Below are 25,339 nucleotides of genomic sequence, written 5' to 3'. Positions count from 1 at the left end.
TCTTATCCAATCCGTCGTACTTGTCCTTTACATCAGCCACATTATGTGAACCAGAAAAGTAAAATGGTCTATACCTTCTTCATCATGTGAAGAAAGAAACCCTAAAGCCTTCGTCATGAGGGAGAGAAAAGGGAACCGAAATTTTGGAAATGGATAAGATCAATAAAAGCATGTTATCCTCTCCTAAAAATTAGCTGGGATCACATGCTTGACGTTTCATATATACCCATTGATAGAATGCGCCGCCTTGAAAAGCTTGTTCAAATTGGGGAGGCTTTCTGTTCAACAAGCACACGAGTCATGCATGGCATGAGGTTCCTGCAATTTGAGGTGTAATCGTTGATCGACTCGTATAACTGTTCACATGCACCAATATAGAAACAGTCAATGTTGGATGCTGCATCTGATAATGATACGCTGACACGTGAGCCAGTTTGAGTCGTTTTGAACTTCACAAGCACGTACAGAAACTTGGCACATAAGGAGGAGAGTTCCCTGTAGCCATCGGCCAAGCATAGAGACCTCAAGTGCTGATGGAACTATCTGCATGTTAAACTTTCTCAGACCTTTACAAGACAAGCTACCACAGTGTTGATATGGACCATTCTAAATAGGCCATCTTGCATATCCCAGTGGAATTAAGAAAACATCCTCATTTATCGTCTAACTTTCTCGCAAAATCTCTCAAAGTGATCTAATGCATCACGAATCACATACCATACTCGATGCTTATCAAACCTATTGCTCTGGTCGATGCAGCAAAGTATATACTACGAACAGCAAACATAAAATAAAGAACTAAAAACGGCTGCTGTTTTACATGAGCAAACATGCATGAAGCAGTGAAATATATGCAACTCTTTCTGCTGTTCTATGTTGTCTACTTTCCCACAAACTTGCGCATCAATTTGCATGTCAGCTAAAGAACTTAAAGGCTTGTTTTTTCCCCCCCTTAATAGCTGAAAATTTTTGTTCAACCAAGAATTAAGCAGGAAGATGTTGCTACCACATGTAAACTAAAACAAATTTTATGTCCAACATGGAAAATCACTCGTTAACAACAAATTACCAACAAGCAGTACAAGTGCATTGGGGCTATATAGGCTGCCATAAAGATATAATTGGTTGTGTTAGAGAACAGAAAGCACAAGCAATGCAAAATCTTCACTTGCATTATTTCCTTCATGTCTGCAACAACTAATTGGCCAATATGTAAGTTACTCATCAACTATAACTCGTAAGTGTAGTTTCCTGTACATCAGGGTTGAAAAAATAAAAAAATAGGAGGAACAATAAAGTCAAGGTTCCCTACCAAATTTAAGTGATTTTGTAAGCAAGCAGAAGGAAAATCTTTAATGGCATTATTATCATCAATCTGCAGTGCCTCAAATCTGTGCTGGCCAACTATTCTGTGTAGACCTACTGCTAGCAGAACCAGCTCTTGTCCTTGTTTTTGGAACGAGTATAGGTCTACAACAAACTAAAGTAAACAATAACTCCATCATAAATGATGTCATACTGACCCATATAAATATAGTTCTTTTCCAATACCATATAATTCTTTTGATGAAAGGAAGTTCTGATTCAAGGATGAGGGAAGCGTCATATAGTTCAGGAATACCAGCACCCGGCCTGTACTCTGCTCGTTGTTCAAGTACAACTCTTAAGCAAGCAGTAGGCACAATTCCTTCATTCAAACCTCTGATCTTCAGATTTAGAGTCTGTGCTTCTGAAACATAGCCAGTGACTAGAGGAGCAACCTTGAAGAATGTCAGCAGAAGGCGGATAGGCTCACTTTTGAATTTCAACATGCATGGATGGCTTGAACTAGCAAGAGTTTCACCATTAATGGACAGGAAATCTACCCTGACCTTCAAAAAAAAAAAAGAAATGTTGCACTAGCATTCATCAAATACAGATTTGGTTATTAAAAGTTAAGAGTCGAATTACAGATAAAGAAAAATGAAAATCACTACAGTTACTCAGGAAGAAACACATTTTATAAATATGGCCAGCTTTCCTTGTTACCAAACTGTCATGCCCTGTTTCTAGACCCATGTTTCAAACAACAAATCATCAGCCTGAATCACTATATGATGTTATTTAGTACATATGCGATAGACATGTTAAAGGTAACACAAACATTAAAATTTAGCTGAGCTTTACATTCAAAATTTTAGTGTTTGAGAGAGGAAGCAAGTGGTCTAAGTTCACACTTCCTATATTAAAATGATTAATTCACCAGAACATCATTCAACTTATTCCGGAACTCTCTCATGGTAATAGGCTGCTACTAACCTATGGGACATGATGGTATTCTCTCATGGTAACTAGCTACTACTAACCTATGGGCATGCTAATATAAGAAATATCGTCTGAACGAACCAATTTCCCCTGAATCAAGAGGTTAGCAATGCTATTGTCTCATACTCTAATGTAACTGCACTGGCTATAAATTTTGCCCGGCTCAAGAGGTTAGTGACCTATGGGAATAAGAATCATATCCTTGAGAATTAAGCTTGATGGACACTTCAAACCCAACAACAAGATAATTACTAACTTCTTACATCAAATTACTTCATCTAATAAGTTATACTAGGAGCATAATAAAATGTAAAGAATGTTAGCACAAAACTTAACCAACCTAAAACTACAAACACAACCATAAACCCCAAATTGACTTCTAGATAAGAAATTGAACACACATGCAACTAAGTACGATAACTTGAAAATAATGGCAATTTCTGCATTCCATAAATCAAACAAATACCTGGAACATCCCAAGATTTCTGTTGTACTCTGACTCTGGCAATGTCAAAGAAACGGTAACCTGTAGTTTGTGATCAGGCGGTATGACTCGGGATCCCACATTCTTCCCAAAATCTATCTTCTTCATACACTTCACACCACAACCAACACTAGTGCAGGATACAATCGGAACAAATGCAACTGGACTACTCTTAGTATAATCAAAGTTCAACATTTCCTTTATCTCCATTGGTTCCTCTACCAAATACCTCATGAAAATGCCACTAATCACAAGTGAAGTAAACAATAACCCACATAAAACACAGCCTACATATGTAGCCCACAGCATTCCCCACCCGAATCGAAACAAGAGGTTCCATATAGATTTATGATCCTTTAACCACTCACACATCCAAGGACAAAAATAGCCACAAGTTGAATTCCATAAATTTAACAACTTTGTGATTAAATGAGTTCTACCATGCCTCAAAGCTTGAAAGGGATCGATAATAAACATGTAGCAGCAACTTAACAGCGATAGAGGTAATGTAATGAAGCTTATTAGCAAATTTAACTGAAACCCGATTGCCTTTATCACTAAACCAGCTATAAACAGTAGCAAACGCGAGCAAGGAGATAGTGACTCACTGAGTTCGGTGCCAGAGTCGGCCGACTCACGGACTCCGTCAACCAACTGATCATTTTTCGCGGTGGTAACCGTGGATTCGACGTCGCTTTTCTCTTCTATGACAAGGGCCGAGTTGAGTCCATCCCGAGCTGATTCAGTGATCTCGAAATTGTTGTCATTTGCCTTCAATTCGCGGTAAAGTTTGTACCTTGGCTCTCTAGAACTGGTTTTCAAGCGGCCTCCGACGGTGGAGGCTTCTAGAAGGGAATCTCCGGGTTCCTTGGAGGAGATTCCTCGGCGAGAGAAGGTTCGGCGACGGAGGGTAGAGGATAAGTCTGACGTGGAAGGATCTGATTGGTCGAAGGTAAGGCAATCGTAAAACGGGAAGTCGTCGAATGCGTCAAAGAACTGGTCCTCTTCGTCGGCGTTTTGGGATTCCATTGGAAAATTGGCGACGATTCGAAGCTTGTTTCCTTTTTCACATTTTTCCTTTTTCCATTCTTTTTCTCAAATTATTAAAAATTAAGTTGTAATTTTTTTTTATGAATCTAAAAGTTAATTTCGTATTACATGAATGGAATATTTTAATTATGGAAAAACGTCTTTTGATAACATCGTATTTGTTGTGCCACGTAGGTAACGCGGGTTCATGAACAAGATGAAGAAGGGGCTAGAATACGTGTACTATAGGTTTAGTAGCCTTTTCTTGTGAGAATGTCAATTGAAATATAAACATTTCGGAATTATTTTTATGTAATTTCGTTTTAATCCTAAACTTTATAGAACGTTTATTTTCATTTTAATTATAAAATAAAATTAATTTTTTAAATCTTAATATATATAAGAATAATTAATGATATAATGTTTATAATATGATTTGATTAGAAAAAGTTAATAATTTTAACTCTCCAGATTTGAACTTGGAAATGATATAAATTTAAACTGATTTTAATAAAAATAATCTGAATGTCAAATGTAAATGATCTGAATTTGAAATAGATTGCTTTTCTTTTTCCAAAAGTATGGTTGTCCTATCTTATTGTCTTATTAAAGTACAATTGGAAAGAAAAGAAAATAACCAACCCATTAACCTGATATTTAAAATTAGTTTAAGTCTGTAATTCATTCATTAGGACATCAGTTTACAGCATTAGTATTATCTGGATTTAGCAATTTCAGCATCTTTGTTAGTCTTTTATAAATGAGGTCTCTTTTAAAAAAAATTACCTGATAGCTAGCAAGACTTATTCAAAACTTACTTCTACTCCAATTAATTACAACCATACGCTTACTAAAGCAATTGGTGTGGAAATTACGTGCAGTAAAGTATAGATAGTTAATTGGCAAGTTGCTTTATCTGATTTTTACTAGGTCAAATATAGCATATATAGTTCAGCTGGTATTTTGTTTAATATACATTCAGATTGTACTTAATAAGTCATGTAGATAGTGATTAGGCAGGATGTCTTGATAATAAGAAATCTGTGACTGGTAAATATATTTTTTGGACAAATTGATTAACTGAAAGTTCAAGAAACAATTAGTTGTAGACTTGCAGTAAGTAGCTTAACGGAGACAGAACACAGAGTTATGACTTTAACATGTTGTAAGTTGATGTGGGTTTTATGATTTTGGGGTTAAGCATAATGGAGGAGTTGAGCTTTACTCTGATAATCAATCTGTACTCCACATTTACAAGAATTCAACTTTTCATGAAACAACTAAATATATTGAAATGAATTGTTTTTTTTTTTTTTTTGAAGAGTAGCGAGGTAAACCTTGAAGGAAACAAAAGGAGGTCTGATTTTGGGCAATAGTCAGATCTCAGGGAACTTCACTAACTTACAAAATAATGCCAGATCAGTCAAGTGAAGCACAAAAATCAATCAATACACAATCCCTATACAAAAACCACAAAGGTGGAAAGGGGGTTTCGGCAAGAATCAGAAGCAAAAGGAGTTTCAGTTTTCTTCTGACTCTCAACAATGAACAGAACAAGTGACAACCAAAAATAGCTCAATCAAAACAGACCAAAAACGCTAACAGCCTTTTGGATTTGTCATTAAAGAGCCTCAGTAGGCAACAAACAAATCAAGAACCCATTTGACTATTGACAACCAAAGGAAGAATATCACAAGTTGAAGGAGGTAAAAATCAAGAACCCATTTGACTATTGACAACCTAAGGAAGAATATCACAAGTTGAAAAAGGTAAAACGACCATAATAATCTCCTTATGCCCAAAACCTGCAACTGGAGCAAAGCAGCAAGAAAAATCAAGGGAACAGGTGGATCGCAATAAGCCAAAAGGTGCAGAGAGCTAAGGGTGGACTCGGAGATGATCATTAAGTCTCTCGATCCCAGTTTTGGCAAGGTTATTGGCAGCTTCATGGCCGGAACACAGAATATGTTGGCTTTGCCAGTCTAGGACTATGCCTCTAAGAGCACAAATCTGAAGAATAAGTTGCCTTAACCTCCATGGGGCCTTGGAAGGCTTGGAAATCCATGAAACCTCATTCTTGGAGTCACATTCGATGATGATGCCAACGGAGTTAGCCCAGGAGGATGCTGCAAAGAGGACCATAGCCTTTCGTATAGCCAGGACTTCCATTAGATTGGCATCGCCCACCCAGCTTTCTTGGAAAAGACTAATTTGGCGAACCCATTGTCGTTCCGTAAGATCCCTCATATTCCAAGATGGCCCGGACAGCCCTTAGCAGCACAGTCGGTATTGAATTTGAACCATCTTTTGGGAGGACACTCCCACTTGACCAAGGCTTTGGAAGGACACTTGGAACTCGTAACTACCACAGCGGAAGGAGCGTTAATAATTTCAATGATGGATGGATCATCGTTCGACCATTTGAACCTAACCCACCAAGCTATCCTCATTTTAATGAGATCCACCTTCATTAGGTCCCCAAGTTTCCCTTCAAAAATCATCTCATTTCGGTAAAGCCAAATAGACCAAACAATTGTGAAAAACGAGATTCTCCACATTTTTTCTTTGCCATTGCCACTTGGAAATGGTTCCATGCCATGAAAAATGAAGCTGGTGTTAGAAAAATATTAGAAACATTAGAAACAAGGGAATATAAAATTAGTAAAAACAGTAATTAGTCTGAGACGATTTGAACACAGCTCGTTGGAGGAAAAATTTAAAGTTTTTAAAGGTTTAGCTCGCGAGCCCATTCTGTATTTTTTTACTTGTAACAAGTTCATAATTGATTTCTTAATATAAAAGATTCACCTTTTATATATTTTGATAATATGAATATTTGAATCTTATGAAATACATTATTTTTCAACAGTTGGCTCCTTAAGCATACAAGAATGAACTCCTCACTCCCTAAACCACAAAGACTAAATTCTCCAAGATTTATGACAAGTAAATAATAGATGGTTGACCGTTTCCAAATCTTTGTTGCAAAGAATGCAAGTGGCCACCTCGCTATTCATGCAATTTCTCTTGACCAGTTCGCTTTTGACCGCAATCTTGCCCTTAATGACTTGCCAAGCAAAGATCTCAACTTTCGGGGGCCAAACTAACCCATACATGATTCCATAAGACATTGTTATCCCTACCATTATAAAGCATTGATCTAAAGAAGGAGTTAGAGGAATAGTGACCGCTCAGTGTGAACTTCCAAATCAGCTTGTCTTTTGTCTCTAAATCAAGGTAAATATTCTTAAGGTAGTCCATAAATTACTCTCATGACTCAACCTCCCAATCAAGAACTCTTCTTCTAAGCTCAACATGCCAATTCCATTCTCGGTTGATCCAAGAACCAAACACACAGGCTTTCTCGAATTTGTTGATGGTTAGAGCGAAAAATTGGGGGAAGGCCAATTTGAGGACAATGCCATCAATTCATTCATCGTTCCGAAAATTGATGAAGGCGTTGTTTCCTATCAAAAAGCCCATACCTACACATAAAGAGAAGATAAACTCCACGAAGGTGTAAGTGGGTTAGTGATAGCTCGCCAAATGGTAGAAGATGGTCTATCGCCTGGGACGTAAGGAATAAGACTCAAGGTATCGCTCAGTTTAAGCACTGATGACCGAACGCCACAAACTCTCTGTTAGAATGAAGACCAGTTTTCCAAGAATTGGAGTTAAAAGTTTTCTTTCAATTTTGGTATATGCAAGGACACGCGCTGGTACTGTGTCACTGTGTTAGCACGAGTCAATGATCTTTACTTGTTTGATATTTCAATATTTGTTGCTTTTTCATTTATTTTATTCTGCTTGTTAGTTTTGGATTGGATTGTAAAAGGTCATGTGCTTAATAGACACCTTGTTTGCCGGGTATGAACAACGGCTCTCCAACTGTGTGCGTCCCAGGTTTTATTCCTTCTAGGTACTCTGTTTTTTTTTTTTGAAAAGTGATGCTATTATTAATAGTCTCACATGAGAGACAAAAGGTAAGCTGCAGTGGCTTACAAAACCAAAAAGAGTCCTTGGCGTAAGGACTGGCAAGAATCAGATGATTTCGGATATGCCAACGATAAGGTACATCAGTTGATCATTCATCTTACAAGAACACTGAACACACCAAACTAAAGAAATCCCTAGTAAGAACAACAACATTGACGTAATAAAACAAGAGCCCATTTAACCATTTTCCAACCCCAAGTCAACTTCAAAGTAAGCATTGAAGTTTGATTCTCTTGCAACACCAGCCTTTGCGAGCCCATCTGCAAGTGAGTTAGCTTCACGTCTGATATGGGTGAAGGAGAGGACCAAAATATTGCTGGCATAGCTTTCAACGGAGTTGGAGATGAGCTTCATGCGCCAAGGGACTTTTTTGTGATTCTGGGCCCAGAGAATTGCGTTAGAAGAATCACTCTCAACTTCCAATTTATGGGAGGACGCCCATGGAGAGTCAAGAAAGAACTTAATTCCCCTTTGAATGGCTTGAAATTCAGCAAAGTTAAAATCTATGGGGATTATCTATTAATCCCTATAACATGGAGTAATTTTAGTCTATAGATACCAATTTTTACAAATTAAATTCCCTATTGTACTCTTCCATTAAAAGTACACATAGAATTAAGCATACATAAAATTTAAATCTAAATTGCATGCTCATCCATGTGGATTACCTATTAATCCCTATAACATGGAGTGATTTAAGTCTATCGATACCAATTTTTACAAGTTAAATTCCATGTTTTTAGCTCAGCACTTGATGTTGTTGCTCTTGAGAAACGAAAGGAATTTTTCTAAAAAATTGGATGATAAATCAAAAGATTTTTACCCGAAGTGGAGAAGAAAAAGAATTGAGCTCTTTCTAAGGGCCACCGGCCATGTGGTAGCTTTTGACAACTCCCATCCCAAGTGGTGAAAGATTTTTGAGCATGAATAATCCAGTTCAGAGGTTGATGTATTTTTTTTAAAAAAAAAATACTGATGTGATGTGTTGATAAAGCTTAACTTTTAAGTTTATATGATTTTAATTGAATATAAGAAGTTCAAACTTTTTTGTTTTTATAAAACAATTACTCTTGATATATAATCTGTACTTAAAGTCGCTTTGTACCAACCCAGGCAAAAAAGAAGGCCGAAATCAAGGATACATGGCAAGCAATTGAAGCCCACTTGCCAATTATCTTTAATTGGATCCATTAGGGATAACTTTAAAAGTTTGGTATATACGTTCGGAGTTCTCTATGAAGCCACTTCCCGTCAAAAATTGCAGGCAACCAATGACCTTGAGGGGTACACACGGGTATCACAAAAAATGTCTATGACCATATTACATGTTAATTTCTATTGATAGCCACGTTTTTTACTTCAACAACCCTAGTTGCCTCATGATTATATTTTTTTAAACTTTAATCAGTAACTAATTTGATGAGACCTCAAAGGGTTCACATTATTGACGGTATTTTAGTGTAAAATTGAAGAGTTCCTGAGACATGAAAAGGGGAATGGAGAGGGCAATACTGTCCTAAAGACGGTCAGAGCCGATGTGCCAAATGGTGGTTGACTCTGTTTCTCAAGCAAAGCAAAATCCCAGAGAAGAAAAGAAACAATTCAAAGCTGTTTAAACTTTAAATTAACCAACTAAGTACATAGAAAAAACAATTAACCAACTTGTGTAAATAATATTTTTTTTTATGTCAAAACTGAAACTGACCACGTATATAGAGGTCCACGTCCATGATCCTAGTCATACATGTGGTTTGGAAATTCTAAAGTAACCAACCATGAAACAATCCAAGAAGCAAAGCACGTCGGAAACTTGCAATATTCATTCAAAAAATCATACTAGTATTCCAGGATCATGGTTAGTTTACGCAAAAGGGTATTGCTAGAATGGTGCCTTTGGTTTGAAAGTTTTTAAAGCATTTTAATTTGACTAGTATTCTATTTGCTTTTTTGTCACAATTCATACCGTTCTGTTACATAAAGTCAAAGGAAAGGAGTGTTTTAAGATAGAGGAACAGTCTAAAATGCTTGCAAAGTGAAACAAGAGAATGATTTCCGATTTTCTACGGCGCTGCAATTTTGCCAGGATGTTGTTTTCCAAGGCCATGATTCTGCTATCGGCTGTTCTAGCCTTGAGTTGGATCGGAACACATAAACTTGAGGCCGCCATGCTGCCTGAAGATGAGGGTATGATGAATTGATTGAATTATTATTTCTTTATGGTCATTTTCTCGTTTTAGTTTTCTTCTTCTTCTTCTTGTTTTGGGTTTTTGGGATTCAACCAAGTAGATATGTGACTTCGGGTTTTCGATGGATGTAATATTTATACAGTGAATGTTCTGAATCAAATTGCCAGAACGATGGGAGCTACAAACTGGACTTTTGATGGAGACGATTGCCAAAAGAATGACACACCCAGGGTAGAAAGAGGATTCGTGCCTGAGAAAAACGTTACTTGCCACTGCGAGAATGAAACCTGCCACGTAACTCATTTGTAGGTTTCCCTTTCATTTTGTAAAAGTTAACTGTTGCTTTAGTTTCAACCTCTAACAGTAAAGCAATTTTTTCAGTGATGAAAGAAGAGAGGCGGTGATGTTGAGAACTACCTATTTTATGAAGGGTTTTGGCCTTTTTGTGATTAGAAAGTCACCAATGGATCCTTCTGAGCCTTCTCTCTCTTTCGTGATAAAAAAAAAACCTCTAACAGTTAAGCTTAAAAATTAGAAACACTGATGAACTAGATTATAAGTATTTAGTTTCAAAATGACCAATATGATGATATTAGCAATAACATCTTACCTTTGATGATAGTTGATAGATGATATATATATGGTAACATCTTCATTTCTTGAAATAGAGAAGATTGCTGAAGATTACTGTGGTAGTCCTCTCATGTGTTCTCCTCTATCTCTGTGTAATTTTGTACTCTGTCTTCTACTCTTTACTTTTTCTACACACATTTTAGATTTTTATTGTATTGGATTTGTTTTTTCTTTTTTGAAGAATAAACTTAACAAATATATTGCAGTTTTTGTCTCAAGGTATGCAGTTTAACTGTTTATAAGCTAATGAAAAAAGATGCTTCAATGTTTCTCAAGAAAAAGCTCGAAACAGACCAGGTTTTCTGATATAGTTTGTTCATTTTATAGGCTTAGACCAACTTAAAGCATGCATGTTCGAACTAAAGCTTAAAGCTCAACTAATCCCACATCTTGTAAAACTAAAAATCATGGAATTCGAGTTGCCCATCAACATAGATATGTTATATATAGTAGTCTTAGATTCAGGGAAAAAAAAACACAAAAACTGACACATATAGATTGATTAAAAGCGACTAAACTTGTTATGGATTTCAGAGCATTTAAGCGTCAGAACCTTCCAGGTGCACTTCCATCTGAACTTGTACACCTTCCTTACCTCAAAGAGATGTAAGTAACACAACTTTCTTTCTCTTTTGACATCCCGTTGCAGGCACATATATAAATTAAGTTAATTATCAGAATGATCTTAATGTTGCCTGCAGTGATTTTGCATATAACTACCTGAGTGGTTCAATACCATCTGAATGGGGTTCGATGCAGTTGGAGAAAATGTGAGTTATTATGCTCCCTGCTTGCATGAATAGTTGAGACAATTGGTTGTTATTGAGCTAACCGGACAACATTAATGCAGCTCTGTCTTTGGAAACCGATTATTGGGGAGAATTCCAAGCTCTCTGGGGAACATTAGCACCCTTAAGTACTTGTAAGTTTTGAAGTACTCTACTCTATTGATGATATTTGGAAACTGGAATCATTTTTAGTCCATAAAATTTACTTTAGAGCTAAACTTGTTAATTATATTCTTAGCAATTTTTAGTTAGGACACAATCAGAGGAATGAAGAGTTTTTTTCCCTGGGTCCTCATTCTTTCCAAGATAGAGGTGGAGGGTGGATGGTGTGTCCTATTAGTGACCTTAGCTTATCTATCTTACAGGGACCTCGAAGTAAACAACTTTTCTGGACAAGTCCCCCGAGAGTTCGGGAAGTTGTTCAACTTGGAAACTTTGTAAGACATTTCAAGACTTCTATTAAACTCTTGTCTTCTTGAACTATATATTTTCTTAATCCTCATAAAAAGAAAGAGCATTACTGTTGTAGTCTTGAAATGTCTCACAATACTTTTTGAAGGATGTAATATATTTGTCTTGCAGAAGATTGTCCTCCAACAGATTGACTGGAAATTTGCCATCAGAACTTGCTGATCTGAAGAACTTAACAGACTTGTAAGTTTCTTTAATGGAGTTACACTAGATGCATTAATTCACAAAAAAAAAAAAGGATGAGGTTTGTTATTGACTAATATTAATATTGCAAATGCAGTAGGATAAATGACAACAACTTGAATGGCAGTATACCAGATTTCATTCATAACTGGAACAAACTTGATAGACTGTAAGATATCCTCAACTTGAATAGTTTTTAAGTGACTAAGTCTCTAAATTTGTATTTATCACTTGAAATCTTCTTGATTGTTTTTTGTAAATTTATCTGAGACAACCAGGGAAATGCAAGGCAGTGGACATGAAGGACCTATTCCATCATCCATTTCTGCTTTGGAAAACTTAGAAATTTTGTAGGTGAAAGCTTCTCAATTTTACCATCAGCACAAGATTAGTGACATCAATTTACTAAATGTTTTGTTAACTAAATGATTTCCTCTTAATCTTATACTTATGTACAGGATAATAAGTGACATAGATGGAACAAGTCAGCCTTTTCCAGATCTAAGGAACATGACGCGCATCAAGCGAATGTACATTTACTGCTAATCTTTGACTAGTTTACGGAGGCATATAATTAATCATTTCTAGATCATTATATTTGATATGGCTAACATTGGATGTTGTAGAATTTTGAAGAAATGCAACATTTCTGGACAGATCCCTGAATATGTCTGGGACATGAGTGACTTGCGTATTCTGTGAGTATTCTCCATAAGTCTTTAATTACTAAAATTTTTTTAAATTTTCTTATAGCATAAATGTTTGGATTTTTACAAGTATTATGAATTTAGGGGGAATTTTAACCGTATCATGTAATATATTCATGTTTTTCTTGTGATTTGGGACAGGGATCTCAGTTTCAACAGCTTAAATGGAGTCCTTGAACATGTCATACCCCCTGGAAACTTCAAATTCCTGTGAGCTTCTTTTGCTTCTTTTCTTTCCCTTTGATGAAAGAACTCATCTAAGCCATGAAGCCAAAATTTTTCTAGTTTATGGTTTGTAAAGCAAGTAATACTGACTATATGATGTCACTAAGATCAGCTTTTTAACTGGCAACAATCTGAGCGGAAATATACCACAGTCAATTTTGAGGACAGGAATCACTGTGTATGTATACTCTACTAGGATTATTTGAAGATTTGTATGTCCTTCCTCACTTGCAATATCTCTAAGAAGATGGCTATATTTCATTCTTGGTGGCAGGGATCTTTCCTACAATAGTTTCGCATGGCAAAGTCCTCAGCAGCCTGCTTGTCGGCAACTGTTAGTTTTTATTTTCTTTTCCTTTTAATTGGAGAGAAATGTCTACTTCCTTATGCTTTCCTAATGCAGCATTACTGAATTTTATTGTGTTTTGGTTTTTAAATAGGAGTAATATTAATTTGTTCCGCAGTTCTTCATCAACAAACCTGTAAGTTGCCATTCTTAGTGCACTATTGTTTATGTTATGAAAATTCCAGCTACGGCTATAGAATCCACTGTCATTGCATTGAGAAGTTTGGTATGGCGTAGTGGCTCTTTCTCTTGCTCTCTGTTTTAAGCTCTGTCAAAACAAAATCCACCCTTTGGTTCATCATTAAATAGTTCAAAATTTTAGCTAGCTAAGTTTCTCTTAAATAGTTTTCCTTTGGTGCTAATCCATTTCCTTTTCTATCTATCAAAACAGAGATGAAATTTTTCAATGCAAGAACGATTTCCAATGTGAAGAACGTAAGTATGCAGAAATGTTGCTTTCAATTATAATTTATAGCTTTTTAAACTTCCAAAAGTGTCCTTCATATGAAGTTTACTGACTTATATGTCTGTGTTTTAGATTCACACTCTTTGTACCTAAATTGTGGTGGTGATGATGTGAAAATAGACGGAAAAACTTATATAGGAGATAGAACTTTTGGTTCTGGTGGTGCTGCAACGTTATATCGAAACGATGATAACTGGGGATTTAGTAGCACTGGAGACTTCAGAGAAGATAACGATGAACTGAACTTACAGTCACGTTTTATTGCAACTGTTCAGTCACCCAACAATCTCTCGGATTTATACACTACAGCACGCCTCTCTCCTCTTTCGCTTACTTATTATCAATATTGTTTAGAAAATGGGAACTATACTCTGACTCTACACTTTGCGGAGATTCAATTCTCAAATAATGCAACCTATGGAAGCCTTGGAAGGCGAATGTTTGATATTTATATTCAGGTAACTGATCACAATTGAGAGGCATGTTTGTGTTAATGGCTTATCACCAAGGAGTTGCTGGATCTTTTTTCGTGTGGCAGGATGAGCTAATCGAGCAGGATTTCGATATAGAAGCTGAAGCTAAAGGGGTTCTTACCCCGTACACAAGATCATATAACGTTAGTGTAACAAATGGTAGAATAGAGATCCGCTTCTACTGGGCTGGCAAAGGAACTCAAGCAATTCCTGACAGAGGAACCCATGGTCCACTCATTTCAGCAATCTCCTTGGAGAATCCCAGTATGTGACCTTTTTCTTCCCCCTCGTCCTGATCCTGATCCTGATCCTACTCTTTTATTACACGTTTAGTTATTGGTATTATTATTTCGAGTTTAGTTCCAATTACAATATGAATTGACGAGTTCTTTGGGGCAGATTTCAAACATCGTGATGCAGGGAAGAAAACGAATGTTGTGCCAATCGTTGTTGGTGTCCTAGGAGCATTTACCATATTCTTGGCATCAGGTATCCTCTGGTGGAGATACTATTTCAAAGCCAAGAGCCGGCGAGAAAAAGGTTTGCATGAAGTAACCTTTCAATAAATCTCAATTTCCAGGTTTCTGCTTAAGTTGCTTACTTTCAATTTCCAACACATAGATATAACACCATCCATGCACATGTTGGACTGATTAGATGAGCTTCCGGCTTCTCTATTTTTATTTTTTTCCATTAAGCAAATATATAAATATGTAATGGACAATCATAATTCCTCTGTTTTCTTTCCAGATCTTGAAGGACTAGATGTTCAAACCGTTTCTTTCACTTTAAAGCAGATTAAGGCTGCCACCAACAATTTTGATTCTGCAAACAAGATTGGAGAAGGTGGATTTGGACCTGTTTACAAGGTATACAAACCAGATTTAAGTCATCATCAACCCTATGGTATAATGGGATTTCTTCTTTAAAGTTTATGCTCAGAATCATTTTCATTGTTGGGTAGCAGGGCCAGCTTGCTGATGGTACAATAATTGCTGTGAAGCAGCTATCTTCAAAATCAAGTCAGGGAAATCGTGAGTTCATGAACGAGATAGGCATGATTTCATGTTTGCAACATTCCAATCTTGTAAAGCTTTACGGATGCTGCATTGAAGGGGATCAATTGTTGCTTGTATACGAGTACCTCGAAAATAACAGCCTTTCTCGAGCCTTGTTTGGTAAGTTCATTGTAGAATCTTTTATCAGATACATTTAATTGAAAGAAAAAAATGAAACAAAAACCTCAAAAAGGAGGACAGTGATGGATTTTGCCCATGAAATACTTCCTGGGATTTTCTTTAGGCTCAGAAAAGAGTCAAATGAACCTGGATTGGCCTACCAGGCACAAGATTTGTACGGGAATAGCAAGAGGTTTAGCATTTCTCCATGAAGAGTCTAGACTCAAAATTGTTCACAGGGACATCAAAGGTACCAATGTTCTGCTTGATAGAGACCTCAATCCTAAAATATCCGACTTTGGATTGGCCAAGCTTCATGAAGAGGAAAAGACCCACATCAGCACACGAGTTGCCGGAACAATGTAAGCCACTTTGTCATCTGTCAATCTTGTAGTCCGTTTTGAACTTTCAAGTTTAATTAAATTTGGATGCAGAGGATATATTGCGCCCGAGTATGCACTGTGGGGATACTTGACGTACAAGGCAGATGTTTACAGTTTTGGAATTGTGGCATTGGAAATTGTCAGTGGGAAGCACAATATGACTTATGGACCAGAGAATAAATATACTTGCCTTCTTGATTGGGTAATTACTCTTTGTACGTTAGTCTCTGATATTGTTGAAAAACATAGCAATGACCTTAATTGTTCTTATGTACATTTTAGGCCTGTAATTTACAGCAAAATCGAAAGCTCTCGGAGTTGGTAGATGAAAAGCTGGGAACTGAATTTAATAAGGCAGAAGCAGAAGCAATGATTAAAATAGCTCTTTTATGCACAAATGGTTCACCTTCTCTAAGGCCGATGATGTCTGAAGTAGTGGGCATGTTAGAAGGAAAAATAATCGTTCCGGAATCCGTCCCTGATCCAGGTAGTTACAGTCAAGATTTGAGGTTTAAAGCCATAAGAGATCATCATAAGTCTATGAATAGTCAGAATTTGGGAGGAAGTCAGGTGAATAGTTCAACATCAGCAGGGTCCAGGATTGAAGCTTCTTCTGATTATGCCTACGAACGCAATGAAATCATTGAATTCAAAGCCATGGAAAGCCAGATATCAACATCAGTCCCATCATGGACTGGCTCTTCAATAATGTCTGTATCTTCACATGATTTTTACGACCTCCATCCACGTTCGTAGCATACAGAGAAACAGGCTTGGTTAGACTGTCAGGATTGTTCTTACCATTTCTTTTGTTCTTCTTGTCTGCGTAGACAACCTTTACTCTTTGTATCATATTTGTATATTAATCAAAGACCTAGATTGTTATGAATCCTCGTATAGAGCAGTGCATGACAAGGGAAGGATGGCAGCAAGCAGAACGGTTATTTTGCATTGTATTTATAGGGTCTATAAATGAAAGGCTCTAACGAAGCTTAATAAAACATGAGATATGAAACTTTATCTTAATAACAGGTGCGTGCAACAGCAGACTTCTATTGCCATCAGGAAATATTAGTTTTTTGGAACAGCTGCTAGTCAATATACAAATGGCTCATTGTTCTTGCTCTTAAATGACTTTTTTCCAACCAACCGCATCACCCTGATGTGGATGCATCTAACCCTGGAGTTTTGGACCTTTGCCACAGTTCCAATGGGAGGTCTCAGGTGGACCTGCTCGAATTTTCTGTGATCACCCAGCCATTATTTATTTACGTATCACAACTCAGGAAAAAGTGTAGGGTCCCAGAAATTTTCAGGAAGATGTCCGAACAAGTTATGTTTTCAAATGTCAAAAGCAATGTGCCTAAAATGGATGGTCTCTTTGTATCTCACGCAAGCACTGATACCAGAACAGAAAGGAAAGCACACAGCAGTACAACTTTTTTCCCCTTACTTGTCAACGACACCTTCCTCTTCAATTTTCCTTTGAGAGCCGACTGTATTCGGGTTTGCTTCCCATTGTATGTTAGTTGCAGTATGAACTCAAGTAGTAGTTTTTAACATTAAAAATGTCCAGTTGTCGCTTTTATGATGTATTTTTAATTCTAGTCAATTAAGAAATAAATAAGAGTACAAACAGGTGGCCATAAAAAATAAAAAATTATTAATGAATTAAGACTTTTCTGTTCTACTGACAACCTTTTTTAGTTAAAGAAAAGAAAAACAAGATTTCTAAGGGACCATACCGTCAAAGTGACCCATATGCATGTGCGAGGGGTGGGTCCATCTACGTGTCTGAATCATGCAAAATTAACTAGGGCACAAATGGGACACGTCCACAAAAAGATCCATGTACAAGTTAAATCAAGCTACAGCTGAGGTTCATCCTCGATGAAGTGTCCAGTAAAACCTGGAATGGTGGCTTTCACTTTTTGTGTTCAAAGTATTTGACTACTACTTCCACATTTCCCACTTTACTCCTCGATTAAGTTTCTTGTTTCTTTTTGTTCTCTGTGAAAAAAGTAAGGGAAAGAGATAAGAAAAGAGGAAGGCCGGAAAGACTTAGAAAGTGGCCAAGAAATCGAAGAGCCAGCTCGGTTGCACAGAAGGCTGCATGATTTTTCTTTGCTGCGAAGATGTTCTTCCCTAAAGCCACCACACTTCTGCTATCAGTTGTTCTTGCTTTCAGTTGGTTAGACACGAACAAGCTTGATGCTGCTAACCTGCCTCAAGATGAGGGTAGACATAGTTTCCTCTTAGCTGCTTGTTTTTCTTGGATATTATGTAATAGTATTAATATTCTTGTTATTTGACTTGTGATTTTATTAGTGAATATTCTGAACCAAATTGCCAGAACGATGGGAAATAGCGACTGGAATTTCGATGCCGACGTTTGCAATGTTACCGAGAATGTGGACAGGGACACGGGTTCCGAGAAAAACATTTCTTGCACCTGCCAAAATGGAACCTGCCACGTTACACATGTGTAAGTTTCCGAAGAATGAAGGACCAAAAGGACAAATTCGTTTTCAGAAGAAAAATGGAGTCTAAGATATAGACAATTATGAAAGGATTAAATGGCTAATATTGGGTTCGTTTTGGATTTTTAGAATATTCAAGCTTCAGAGCCTTCCAGGAGTACTTCCAACTGAACTTGTAAATCTTCCTTACCTCAAAGTGATGTAAGCACCCCTGTTCTCTTTCTGTCTTGAATTTTTCCTTTGGAGTTCAGTTTGGAGAAATTCTAGGAAAATAGGGATGATAACAATCGAACCAAGTCTGAGGTGTTTTCTCTCTTATGCTTTAAGAATGATGAAAATCAGAGCGGAAGCAAATATGTGAATTAAACTGTTTCTATTCCATTATTTTCTTGGTCATTCAACAGTAAAATGTGTATTAAGCCCAAATCTATTTGGCATGCAGTGATCTTGCATACAACTATCTAAATGGGTCAATTCCGCCTGAATGGGCTTCAATGCAGCTTGAGTTCATGTGAGTTATTGTCTCGTTGTATATGATCAATCTTTGATTGAAGAGAAAACAAAGTTATTCTCTTATGTAGCTAACCAAGCAACCTTAGTGCAGCTCTGTCTTTGGAAACCGATTATCTGGGAATATTCCAACTTATTTGGGAAACATTAGCAGCCTTACATACTTGTAAGTTTTGAAGAACCTTCATTAACAGGAGACAGATGTTTCAAAATTGATGTTCTTTCCAGTCCATTAGTTTTATGTTTTGTGCTAAGCTTATGAAATGATATACTGTTCAGTCCCCTGAGGGCTTATGAACGCACAAATTATCTAGGCTTCCTGGCAATGAAAGGAATACAAATGTTTAAATTGATCAAGAAAGATTTTACTCTTATCTCTAGTAATTTCAATGTAAGTACTTTACAGGGACCTTGAAGCAAATCAATTTTCAGGAGAAGTTCCTCCAGAGATTGGGAAGTTAGTTAACTTGAGAACTTTGTAAGGCATTTCATGACTTCTATACAATCTATACAATTTTAACTTTCCTGACCCAACCTCTTAAACCTGTTAAAAAAAGGAATAAGCTATACTTTTATAATTAGCGTACTTTGGACAGATGAAGTTTATAATTATCTTTGCAGGAGATTGTCGTCAAACAGACTGACTGGAAATTTGCCCGTGCAACTTGCTCAACTGAAAAACTTAACAGACTTGTAAGCTTTTAATTAACTTAAACTAGTAGGATGTCACAAAAATTTAGCAGAAGTATAATTTGTAAAAGTTCTTATTATACTATGCAGTAGGATAAATGACAACAACTTTAATGGGAGTATACCAGATTTCATTCAGAACTGGAAGAATCTTCAAAGATTGTAAGATCCTCAACTTTCAAAAGGTTTTTAAGTGCCTTTCAAGTTTATGAGACTTTAAAACTTTTATTTTTCTCTTGAACTGATTGTTTTTGCACGTACTGATTGTTTCTGCATGATTGAATCGACCAGAGAAATGCAAGCTAGTGGACTTGAAGGTCCAATTCCATCATCCATCTCTGCTTTGAGAAACTTAATAACCTTGTAAGTGAAAGCGTCGAAGCAGAAGATTTCAGACAAAGGTTTGTTAATATGTTGTTGCTAAACTTTTGTTCTTAATGGCATGTGTACTTACAGGATAATCAGTGATATAAATGGAACAAATCAGCCTTTTCCTGATCTTTGGAACATGACAGGAATCAATCGGATGTACATTTGCTGCTTATCTTATATTCTTGTTTGAAGGCTTATGATGTTAGCCTTTTTTATCATTGCATCTGACATTGCTGTTCTTTTGTAGAATATTGAAGAAATGCAACATTATTGGGCAAATCCCACAAGAGATCTGGCAACTGAGTAAATTACGCGTTTTGTAAGTATAAAACATGATTCTTCAGACAAAAAGTAGTGAGTGTTATTTTGTTTCAAACTTTATGGTTTAGAAGCATTATGAATCTAAAAGGAGAAATGAGAAGACTGTAATATGAAAATTGGACTCCTGCTGCACTGCTGGAGAGGTAGTCCTGATCTGTTCTGCTTAAATAGAACTTAGCGATTTGTAACTCTCTTCAATGGCTCAGGTGGATCTTTATGCTTCTATTTTGTGTCTTTGCCAAAAATTAATATTTTCTCACTTATTTTTGTGTTTGGCTCACTATAAGCTGTAGAGTATAAAACTAAGCTAAAAGGAATTTGCACTCATCTAGATTTAACTTTTGTTCCTTTAGTTAAAGTTTTATAATTTTTTTTCATCAGCAGCAGATGTCACTAGACCTGAATAACTAACATAGATTTTCTTGTGAATTTGGAAGAGATCTCAGTTTTAACAGTTTGAGTGGGGAACTTATCAAAGTCACTCTCCCTCTGTATTTAAAATTCCTGTAAGTTTCTCTTCCTTTATTCTCTTGGACAGGAATCATGTAAGTTTTGAAGAAACATTTGATACTGACTTTCTGCTATACCCTTAATACTGACTGATGTACTGATGTCAGCTATCTGACGGGCAACAAGCTCAGTGGAAATATACCAGCGTCAATCTTGCAGACAGGACTTGCCGTGTATGTATTTTTGACTAGGATTCTCTGATTCTAATAATTATTTGAGGAATATATATGTGCAATTCTTCACATGCAGAGATCTTTGAGAAGACAGTTTTATTTTTTTCTTGCATTCAGGGATCTTTCCTACAATAATTTCACATGGCAAAGCCCTGAGCAGCCTGCTTGTACACGGAAAATGTTGGTTCTTTTTCTTTTTCCTTGAATTGAATAGAATCATCTTCTTCCTGTATGCTTTCCTGGGCTGTAGTGTATTGACTTCTATTGACTTTTGCTTTTCAAATAGGGACAATATAAATTTGTTTCGCAGTTCTTCAACAGAATACCTGTAAGGTTCTGTTCTTGGCTTCTTGATTTTTTTTTTTTATTGTAGATTACAATTCAACCTTATGCCACAGAATTTGATGTCACACTACATTCATTCATTTGATTGCTAATCTGTCTTTTATTTTTGGTCCTTTCTTTTTATGACATAAAAGGAGAAGAGGAGTTATTCCATGCACGAGTGATTTCAAATGTCAGCAATGTAAGTACACTCTATCTTTTGCTGTGAATGTGAAATCTAATTCTAATACTTACCTTAAAAATTATGCCTGCCAGTTTGCAAGCTTGTTTCAAAGATTCATTCTTAATTTATTGAAATCTCAGCTAAAGGATCATCTACAGCTTGATAGAAGATTAGCATTAATATAACATATTTATATATTTAATTAATATAGTTTTTTTTTTTTTTGGCCAAAATTAGTGTAGTTAAACATGTGGTCATTCCTCTTGTAAAGTTTTGCCATAAAGTTTATACATGCAGTTAGCGAGCTGTTAACATGGAAAGTGTAATGTAATGGTTATCTTTATCGCTTCTGTTTGTCTTGGTAGAATCTTGTTAGCTGCTTTCTATGGAGCTAATGTAGTTGTCTCTGGCAGATTGGCATTCTATGTATATCAATTCTGGTGGAGATAATGATGTGAAAATAAATGGGACAATGTATGTAGGAGATGCGAAATCTGGTTTAGGTGGTGCTGCAACGTTATATCGGAACAATGATAACTGGGGTTTTAGTAGCACTGGAGACTTCAGGGATGACAATGATGAACTGAATGCAGCATCACGTTATCTAAAGCAGTCAGCAAGCATGCCTAATCAGTTATATGCCACAGCACGTCTATCTCCACTTTCACTTACTTATTATCGATATTGTTTAGAGAATGGGAGCTATACGGTGAGACTACACTTTGCGGAGATCGAGATCACAAATAACACAAGATATGCAAGACTTGGAAGGCGCATTTTCAACATTTATATACAGGTAATCTATAACAATTGAGAAACTAGCTCCTTTAGAAAGAATCTGACCATTGAATGTTGTCATCTGAAGAATTCTGTTTGTCCTATTAATTCAACTTGGTTAGCATGTTACCATGTGCCTTGTTTTCAGCTTTGTTCTTGAGATACCATTTGGTCTCTATTAGTTTGATAAATAAGTGTCAGTGAATTTCCATGATGCAGAATGAGCTGGTGGAAGAAGACTTCAATATAGAAGCTGAAGCTGGTGGATTTCTTACCCCACTAACAAAACACTATAATGTCAATGTAACGAATGGTGAAATAGAGATCCACTTCTATTGGGCTGGAAAAGGGACTCAAGCAATTCCTAGTCGAGGAGTCCATGGCCCCCTCATATCAGCCATCTCACTCGATCCCAGTATGTGATCTACTTTCTCCTTCCTCCTCATCCTTATCTAAGGCCTCCTTTTGTATTGCACAATTGAAAATTAGTTTTATTTTGAATTATTTTCAAGCTTAACTTTGATTAGCACAATGGATTTATGAGTTGAGTTATCTTGGCAGATTTCAAACCTCAGCATGCAGAGAAGAAAACAAAGACTTTGCCAATTGTTGTTGGTGTCCTGGGATCATTTCTCATATTCTTGGTATCGGGTGTCCTTTGCTGGAGATACTATTTCAAAACCAAGAGCCGGAGAGAAAAAGGTTTGGGTGTTTTAGTAGCGGAAGTCAATGGTTTGAAAAATTCATGCCAAAAACTCATTTTTTATGTTATCTCAGATAGGCAAACCATTCCTGAAAACAGGATTTTCACATGCCAAAGTTGCGTACTTTCATACAGAATGTTCACTAGTAAACGGCCATGCACATGTTGGACTCATTGGAGGCCTTCTACTTTCTCTTTTAATGAATCTATATATAATGGATCAGGAGACTTGCTTACTGCATTCTTACCCCTCTTCTTTTTACAGATCTTAAGGGACTAGATCCTCAAACAGTTTCTTTCACCTTAAAACAGATCAAGGCTGCCACCAACAATTTTGATTCTGTAAACAAGATTGGAGAGGGTGGATTTGGGCCTGTTTACAAGGTATACAAGCTAAATATGTGTAAAATGAAATCCTATTTAATATGAAATTTCGATTTTAGATATGCTACTCAATTTCATGACTGGATGACAGGGTCAGCTAGCTGATGGAACAATAATTGCCGTCAAGCAGCTCTCTTCAAAGTCAAGTCAGGGAAATCGTGAATTCTTGAATGAGATGGGCATCTTTTCATGTTTGCAACACCCCAATCTTGTAAAGCTTTATGGATGCTGTATCGAAGGGAATCAACTGTTGCTAGTATACGAGTACATGGAAAATAATAGCCTTTCTCGGGCTTTGTTTGGTAAGTTTAATAAACAATTAGTATGCTAACTAGGGTGCCTGTGATTTATTTGAATTATAAAATATTTCCTGGGATTATCATGTTCAGGACCAGAATACTCACGAATAAATCTGGAGTGGCCTACAAGGCACAAGATTTGTGTTGGAATAGCTAGAGGTTTAGCGTTTCTCCATGAGGAGTCTAGACTCAAAATTGTGCACAGAGACATCAAAGCTACAAATGTTCTTCTTGATAGAGACCTCAATCCTAAAATATCTGACTTTGGATTGGCCAAGCTTCATGAAGAGGAAAAAACTCACATCAGCACACGAATTGCTGGAACAATGTAAGCCAACTATTAGTTTGCAATGTTGTTTTAGTTGAAAAGTTTCCTTTCAACTTAAAATGAAAATTTGGTTAAATGCAGAGGATATATTGCACCAGAGTATGCACTGTGGGGTTATTTGACCTACAAGGCAGATGTTTACAGCTTTGGAATTGTGGCATTGGAGATTGTCAGTGGAAAGCATAATATGAATTATGGGCCAGACGACAAACATACTTGCCTTCTAGATTGGGTAACCACTGATTTATTTCCTTATTTCTGCATCTGGATTCTGGCGGATGTTGTTACTGTATCTTCATATACATTTCACCTCCCAACCCTATATTTCAGATATCATATACTTTGCATAAACTGTTTGATTCCTGTCTTTATTATAGTTGTTTGTCTGTGTTTTGCAGGCCTGTCATTTACAACAAAGTGGAAAGCTATTAGAGTTAGTGGATAATAAGCTGGGATCTGAATATAATAAATCAGAAGCAGAAGGGATGATTAAAGTAGCTCTTTTATGCACAAATGCTTCACCTTCTCTGAGGCCAACAATGTCCCAAGTGGTGGAAATGCTGGAAGGAACAATTGCCATTCCCGATGCAGTCCCTAACGCGAGTAGTTACAGTGAGGATTTAAGGTTTAAAGTCATCAGAGACCATCGTAGCTCTATATATAGTCAGAATTTTGGAGAAAGTCAGGGACCTAGTATGACATATTCAGGATCTCAATTCGAATCTTCCTCTACTTCTGCTCTTAACATCAATGAAGCCAACGAGGAGTCTTAAATCCACAGACGAACACTTTTTTGGGCTATTTAGGACTGTCTTTCTTTTTAGATATAATATACAAAAAAAATCTCTTCCATTCAAAAAATTTAAATAAATTTTTATAGTTTTATTACTTTTAATTAAATTATTTTATTTTTATTTTGAATCAAATAAATTTTTATATTTTTTTATTTTGAGTCAAATAAATCGTTATAATTAATGATTGATTTAGTAAAAATATCATTTGTTAGTTTATGTCGTGTGATATTGATGTAATATGTTAAAATATTATAATTAATTATAATATGATATGCTGATATGATAACATGATCATATAATATTTTTTACTTATTATTTTAATATCAAGTGATATTTTTATTAATAGTAATTAATAAATTATTAATTATAAGAGTTTATTTTATTCAAAATAAAAATATAAAAATTTAATTAAATATAATAAAAATAAAAAATTATGTAAATATATTTAAATAATTTAAAATTTTATTTTAAATATTATATTTTTTAATATATCTTTTATTTTTTGACCTCCTTAGTGCGAAGTGTATAAGATTAGAGTATCTCATATTTTGAATAAATATATTTAAATAATTTAAAATTTTATTTAAATATTATATTTTTTAATATATTTTTTATTTTTCGACCTCCTTAGTGCGGAG

The 25,339-nt window shown here is 36.0% G+C and overlaps 2 protein-coding genes across 2 annotated transcripts; one reads left to right on the top strand and one right to left on the bottom strand.

The window, feature by feature from the left end:
• On the bottom strand, positions 1,148-3,897 carry LOC18596619 (seipin-2). Its single transcript, XM_007025217.2, has 2 exons — positions 2,771-3,897; positions 1,148-1,871 (listed from the first exon to the last, which is right to left on the bottom strand). The coding sequence occupies exons 1-2, from the start codon at positions 3,815-3,817 to the stop codon at positions 1,386-1,388; spliced, it is 1,533 nt and encodes a 510-aa protein (XP_007025279.2). The 5' UTR covers positions 3,818-3,897; the 3' UTR covers positions 1,148-1,385.
• LOC18596615 lies at positions 9,581-24,708 on the top strand. Its single transcript, XM_018122847.1, has 49 exons — positions 9,581-9,997; positions 10,142-10,304; positions 11,167-11,238; positions 11,334-11,402; positions 11,483-11,554; positions 11,786-11,857; positions 12,003-12,074; positions 12,172-12,243; positions 12,353-12,424; positions 12,533-12,604; positions 12,701-12,772; positions 12,923-12,991; positions 13,119-13,184; positions 13,281-13,340; positions 13,447-13,488; positions 13,744-13,787; positions 13,891-14,276; positions 14,357-14,555; positions 14,691-14,831; positions 15,042-15,160; positions 15,259-15,469; positions 15,594-15,831; positions 15,904-16,054; positions 16,135-16,607; positions 17,058-17,235; positions 17,970-18,090; positions 18,181-18,337; positions 18,462-18,533; positions 18,775-18,843; positions 18,937-19,008; positions 19,249-19,320; positions 19,464-19,535; positions 19,623-19,694; positions 19,824-19,895; positions 19,989-20,060; positions 20,152-20,223; positions 20,663-20,731; positions 20,843-20,908; positions 21,026-21,088; positions 21,195-21,236; positions 21,388-21,434; positions 21,830-22,212; positions 22,413-22,608; positions 22,755-22,895; positions 23,162-23,280; positions 23,372-23,582; positions 23,670-23,907; positions 23,989-24,139; positions 24,306-24,708. The coding sequence occupies exons 1-49, from the start codon at positions 9,859-9,861 to the stop codon at positions 24,678-24,680; spliced, it is 6,348 nt and encodes a 2,115-aa protein (XP_017978336.1). The 5' UTR covers positions 9,581-9,858; the 3' UTR covers positions 24,681-24,708.

The sequence above is a fragment of the Theobroma cacao genome, chromosome 6, assembly GCF_000208745.1.
Source record: "Theobroma cacao cultivar B97-61/B2 chromosome 6, Criollo_cocoa_genome_V2, whole genome shotgun sequence".
In the NCBI taxonomy this organism is placed as follows: Eukaryota; Viridiplantae; Streptophyta; class Magnoliopsida; order Malvales; family Malvaceae; genus Theobroma; species Theobroma cacao.
This window is presented reverse-complemented; position numbering and strand designations above follow the sequence as displayed.